The sequence below is a fragment of the Hyposmocoma kahamanoa genome, unplaced genomic scaffold (genome assembly GCF_003589595.1).
Source record: "Hyposmocoma kahamanoa isolate Upper Pololo Valley unplaced genomic scaffold, ASM358959v1 102, whole genome shotgun sequence".
Lineage (NCBI taxonomy): Eukaryota > Metazoa > Arthropoda > Insecta > Lepidoptera > Cosmopterigidae > Hyposmocoma > Hyposmocoma kahamanoa.
Genome location: NW_020653337.1, coordinates 5,206,412 through 5,212,894, shown reverse-complemented (window position 1 = coordinate 5,212,894; position 6,483 = coordinate 5,206,412). Strand labels below are relative to the sequence as shown.

The following is a 6,483-nucleotide window of genomic DNA, read 5'->3' as shown; positions in this document are numbered from 1 at the left end:
TCAGTTTTTGAATGATTTCACAGAAACGTATTTTTTGTAAGATTGATCTTACAACAATTAAAAGAATAAAAGTTATATAAAAGTTATTTCCGTTAATAAAAAAATTAAAAAATAAATAATTTAAAATAAACATGCTACACAAATTTATTCACTACCTATAACAATAAATCATAGAAGATATGATTGATTTATAGACGTAACGTTACGTATACACGTAAAAAGTTATTAAATTCAATAATGTTACAAATGTCGCTCGTACAAGTACGCCGCGTATTGTCATTAATTAGATAACAAACCTATAAAATAGGCATTTAAGGTAAAAAAATAAAAATAAGATATTAAAATACTTAAAATAGGCAACTACGGCCTATAAATAAATATTCACCTAATTACCCATCGGCATTAAGTTCTTCGGTACAGCTAAAGCGTTTACCATGTTCGCTTTAAAATCCCTTTTACTTTTGTATATAGTTGCCATTGCGTTAGCTGAAAACTCTTGCAGTCAGGATTCACTGCAGAACCAACATTCATTGAATACCAATGATTTGCTTTTTTCCCTATATCTTAAGGCTTATGGCAAAGAATACTGCGACGACCAAGAATACCAGAAACGTCAAAAACTTTTCGAAAACTCTTTGAAGATAATTAGCGATTTAAGCGAACAACACCCGAATACAAAATTTGGTCTTAATCACATATCTGACTGGACTGACGAAGAGCGCGAGAATTTGTACGGTTTTCGTGGTGATCTACTCGCAAACGAGACGAGTTGGTTAAACTCGCAGCCTTACGTGCCACAGGGTAATGCTCCAGAATCACTTGATTGGCGTCAACAAGGTCTCGTCACTAAAGTCAAGGATCAAGGGACTTGCATGTCTTGCTACGTTTTTAGTGCTATTGGTAAGTTATTTTTTATTTACGTATTTTGAAATGACTGTACTTTTTGCAACTTCAAAATTCGTGATTCTCTACATGATATCACCGTTCAAAATACTTAATGCTTTTATAGTTTGGTTATCATGATTTGCCCTATTTTACAGAATTATAAATAGCCAAGTGTTTAGACTACAATAGTGGTCGCTGAGTCATCGGAGTAGTAATAACTACTCCGATGGCTCAGCCAAACTGTGTCTTGACCTCCGAAACGAGATAATGCCACTTTTTCGATCTCGCTTTAGCGATACCTGAGATGACCTCCAGTCTTCGTTGAGTCTTCGTCCAATAAGTCGACCCAGATAGGTTCTGTTTACATTCCAATCCTCTCTCACCCTTTCTAAATGGCGGAGTCAGCGAAGTCTGTGAGCTTTGGTTTCGCCGATGATGTTTGGCTCGAGTTCGAGTTCTTCTATTTCGGCGTTAGTGCGGACTCTCCAGCTACCATTCTCTCGTTGGACTGACCCTAATATTTTTCTGAGAAACTCTCTCTCGTCACCACGAGTTTGTTCTTTTCTTTAAGTGTGAGTGTCCAAGCCTCACAACCATACGTAAGAATGAGCCTTATGACGGTCTCCATATTTTGGCTTTACGGCTAAGGAGTTTAGACACCAACAATTTATGTAGAACTGCTCTACATTGCACTCTCAATGCGGATATTTATATTCTCTTCCTTAGAGTTGGTATCTGTTACAGTGCAGCCTAGGTACTTGATCTTGACTACATCTTTGTAGATGGCATCTGCAACATAAAGGTCATCACGGGTTTGGCGAACGTCTAAAACACTTCATGTGGAGATATTCCGTTTTCTCGTAATTGATAATTAGGCCCACTTTTTTTGCTTCGCATTAAAGGGTTAACAAACTGAATTACATCATTCCTTGCTTTTCTAAGAAGGGCCAGATCGTCAGCATGCCCTACTATCTTATGCAGTCCATTCAAATCTACGCCAATGTCGTCTAGTGCTAACACATTTCTGAGCACGTACCTACTCTAAAACTAAAGAAACTATTTAGACACTACATCATAATTAATTCTATGTTCTCAGATCCTGATTATTATAATAATAATATACACTTTCTAGGTAACATCGAGGGTCAACACGCTAAGAAACATAAGAAATTATACTCGTTATCCGAACAACAAGGTCTTGACTGTGATCCAGCAAGTATGAAATGTAGAACTGGTGGATTGCCAATTCGTGTGTACCAGTAAGTGATTTTGGTTGATTATTTTTCTTTGTTTATTTGGAAGTAGGAATGTTCTTATGATACCCCTATATCTATGATGATACCTGACCCCTTAAGCGACTATTTGGTTCCGAGTAGATAAGTGTAAAGAAAGTGTTAAACAATCGTAACCTTTCACCTGTGAGGCGTAAAATGAATTTTAATATGACTTCCGTATTGCATCATTAGTGAAAGAGGTTTCAATAAATTTCTTAGGCCAATTTGATCTTTAACAATGTACTTACGTAAACATAGAATACAAATTTTAAACACAACTGCACAAGAAGACTTTTAGAACCAAAAGGTCAACTAAGGGGTCAGGTGTCGTAGGACAACCACTGTACATTTAAAGTTGCAGCTGCTTTATTCAGAAATAATTATTGAATTTTTTTTAACGAAATGGAGTTCAAGTTTCATTAACATGAATTTTGATATTGATCTGAAGAGCTTTGGCAAAACAAGGAGGCTCGGTAGAAGAAAGTGCTTACCCATATGTAGGACGTGAAGGGCGATGTTCCACCGATTCAAGGAAAATTGTAGTTAAAGTTAAAGGAGGACAAATGCTAAGAATCGCTAATGAAGAAGCGCTCAAGGACGCTTTGTATAATTACGGACCTCTTTCGATTGGTAAATTAATACAATTAACATTTTTTAACACTTCACATTTTTTAAATTGCAACAAGTGTAAGCATTACTGTAAAAACGTAGCTTTTAAGGTCTGCCCTATGGTCTTTTTAAAATTGTATCTGCAATAAAATCAATCTAATGCATTTACTATGTTGGCATGTTACTTCAGGTAACCGCTTACCGGTTTTTCTGGATTGTCTGGCAAAGTAACTCCCTTAATAATGATTACTTTTTATTAAAAAAAAACTATTTCAAAACTTTGTCGAATTAATAATTAATTAACTGCGTTGCCACAGTTGGACGGTCAGTTCAATACCGTCCCGCACTAAAAAGTTTGGCAATTCGTTCTTATGCCAAACCATCAAATTGTGGAACCAACTCCCGGCGCATGTATTCCCTCCCCTCTATAACATCGGGTCCTTCAAACGTAGTGTGAAGAAGCATTTGGCCAGACCGGCAAAATGATAGTGACGGAGTGAAGATATTTGTGTTTTCCATCCGTTACTCTCATCTCTGGACTGTATTCGCACTTTCCATCAGGCGCGGTGCAGTCATTTTGCCGAGTCACAATAAAAAAAAAAAAAATTATGTACATCTATTAGCAAACTTGGCAATCGTATTGACATCGGTTAACGGAAAGTCGGTGAAATCCAATATATAAAACATATTCATCTCTTAATTTGCCATCATTAGACGTGAAATATTTTCTTCACGTTTCAAAGACACTACAAAAAACACTACAGAACAAAAAAAATCATTGAAATCTGTTCACAATTTAATTTTAGAATAATCGCGTAATAATAATAATAATAACAAAAACATTGTCGAATTGAGAACCACCTCCTTTTTTTGAAGTCGGTTATACATCGTTACATATAATATATTAATAACCCATTCGTTTATTTTTAAAGGTATGACTTTCAAAGTTCCGGCGCTTGAAAAATACAGGGGAGGAATCGCCGATCCGGGTTGCAACCCACGAGTCGTTGCTGACCACGCAGTTCTCCTCGTTGGTTATGGAAGAGGTAAATTCTAACGATTTGACTAAACTGTAGTAGTAAACCACAGTAGTAGTGGCACCGCCCCGACTGGCCCCAATCTAGCGTCCAGCGGTACCGACGACGCTGCTTTTTATTTTTTATTTAGACATTTTTTCAGGCCCCATGAACCATATAATATATACCTTAAGGACTAACATATATACAATATAATATGACAATAATATAACCTAAATAACTAATCTACACGTATTGCATTTGTTGGCGACGTGTGGCGCAATCTGGTGTCAGGTAACCGGCCAAAACTCTTTCTTCATGAAGGCCGACGGATGTTCGGTCGGCACTCTCACGACAAACGAATTAAAATTTACGTTGTGGCGGGACTCCAACCTCTCGACCCTCAGGGTGTATTTGGCTCTTAACCTGATGTACTCCACTATCTCCGTTGCCGAAAGGAGCTAAAAGTTCGATCTTGTCGGTGCTGTGCCACACAGCTATAGGTGTCACAACTTCATTAGGTACTCCACAAAGTCTGCGGATATTATGAAGTACATACGGTTGAAAGCCAATGCTGCCCTGAGGGTTAAGCAGTTGGAGTCCCGTCACAATGTGAATTGTAGTTCATTTGTGGTGAGAGTACCAACTCAACTTCAGTCTGTCGACTTTCATGAAGGAGGACTTTTGGCCGAAGGGTGTGATGTCATGTTCCGGCGTTTTTGAGGACAGCCACCGGACACCGACATTGCGTCACACGTCGCGGTCCATACGTGTAAATAAATAAATAGTGTTTTACTATTATTATATATGTTAGTCTATAAGGTATGTATTTATGGGTCTTATGTAACCTGAAAAACTAAAATAAATAAAAATAAAATAAAAATACAGAGCGCTTCCTACAAGAATAGGTAAGTAAGCATATTAAAACCATAATGTTAACACTTCACTTTTCTTAATTGAATTAATAGGAACAAGTATATACAAAGGAATAATAATAAAATATAAGCCATACTTTAAACAATAAATTGATTTTTTACTTTATATAATTTACGTGTAAAAGTCAGCAATTAATTACACAATAATCGCTTTTATACTTAGTGTTTAAAGGAAATAGAGATTCAAAATAATCCATACTAATATTATGACAGCCTAAGCAATTCCCTAACATTATAAATGCGAAAGGAACCGCTGAATGAATTTTGGTGTATAGATAGATAAGACCTATGACCTTTGTCCTCAAAGGCTAGTTTTGTCCCAAAAATAAATCTGAAACGGGGGTGAAATAGGACATTATTTCTCACGTAAAGGATCTGAAAATTCATATGTATGCTTGTTGTAAGAAATAATCAATGTTTCAGCGTCTTTGATCAATTACCCCTCAAGGTAAAATAGGAGATGATTTGAATATTTTTCCTCAAAATACTTAAATATCTTTGCACAGCCTATTTATTAGTAGCAAGTAATATGTTTAGACCAATATCATGGTACACCGTAATGGTGTACAGCTCAGCTAAAAGACGGAAAGTAACAATGTTATCAAAAATTCTTTTATATTTTTTTAATTTTTATGATACCGAGAGACGAGTCGAGCAAGTCGTGCGTCTGGTGTTTTGCGATAAGTCCAGTTGCAGTGCCACTCGTAGCTTTAAATGGTAACGATCTGACTGCCACTGCGCCTGTCACTCTGAAACATAAGTTGATAAGTCCCATGTGCCTGTAACTTCACCAGCACCCTTACCCTTCAAAACCGAAACAGTAATGCTCACATTACTGCTTGGCGGCAGAAATAGGTAAGACGGCAGTACTTCCCTAGACGAACTCTTTCACGAGGAATTCTTTTGTTACTCATTTTATGACATCACTGATCCACGTGTAATTATTTTATGTTTGTAATTTATTGTTACAGAGAACAATACACCATTTTGGATCATCAAAAACTCTTGGTCTAGCAATTGGGGAGAAGCTGGTTATCTTCGTTTAATTCGTGGGAAGAATGCGTGTCATGTATCGGATATTGTTACTACCGCCACAATCGCATAACTCAAGGATTCTTGTAATGTTTCATTCGAATCCGTTCTCAAAATGTGGTATTAAATAGTATTTTTTCAATCGATTAAATTTCGTATCTCGTTGTCGTCACTTTGTTCATTATAACCGACTGCAAAAACACATCTCTTGCTGAAGTTATATAATGGAATTCATGATCATGTACAAAAAGATACATTTAAATTCTGGTTTCTGTTTTGTTGCACATGTCGTTGCACATTCCTTCCCTCGATTGTAAGCAGTTAGAACATTTTCTATTAAAAGAGTAATATATGAACCTGCGTGTAGTACAGAGTATTTTATAAATAAATTTCAAAGACTTAAAAATAAAATTGTTTTTTTACTTCTGATTGAATACCTAGAGCCATGAAAAGCCCCGAAAAGCCGTGGTAGCGTAATGATTTGACCTACCGCCTCTCAAGTAGAGCGTCGTGGATTCGGATCCGGGCCCGCACCTCTGAGTTTTTCGAAATTTATGTGTGAAATTAAAATTTAAATTTACCAAGAGCTTTTCCGGGAAGGAAAGCATCGTGATGAAACTTGTACGTGGAAGGAGGTTCACTATCCTCGGAAAACGTGTAAAGTCCCCAACCCGCAATGGGCCAGCGTGGTGGAACATAGTCTAAAACCCTCGCCATAGAAGAGACCCCTGC

The 6,483-nt window shown here is 36.9% G+C and overlaps 1 protein-coding gene across 1 annotated transcript; it reads left to right on the top strand.

Annotated features, from left to right (window-relative positions):
* The first annotated feature begins 404 nt into the window (after nucleotides 1-404).
* LOC113235727 (zingipain-2-like) lies at nucleotides 405-6,136 on the top strand. The gene is made up of 5 exons (XM_026471602.1): nucleotides 405-900; nucleotides 2,018-2,144; nucleotides 2,608-2,789; nucleotides 3,701-3,814; nucleotides 5,691-6,136. The coding sequence occupies exons 1-5, from the start codon at nucleotides 435-437 to the stop codon at nucleotides 5,822-5,824; spliced, it is 1,023 nt and encodes a 340-aa protein (XP_026327387.1). The 5' UTR covers nucleotides 405-434; the 3' UTR covers nucleotides 5,825-6,136.
* The last annotated feature ends 347 nt before the right edge of the window (nucleotides 6,137-6,483 follow it).

Excerpts from the sequence above, each read along its gene's own strand:
- LOC113235727 (XM_026471602.1), top strand. The coding sequence starts at position 435 with ATGTTCGCTTTAAAATCCCTTTTACTTTTGTATATAGTTGCCATTGCG. Across the intron at positions 2,790-3,700 it reads TTACGGACCTCTTTCGATTG|GTATGACTTTCAAAGTTCCG; the intron begins GTAAATTAATAC and ends TTATTTTTAAAG. Across the intron at positions 3,815-5,690 it reads CCTCGTTGGTTATGGAAGAG|AGAACAATACACCATTTTGG; the intron begins GTAAATTCTAAC and ends TTATTGTTACAG.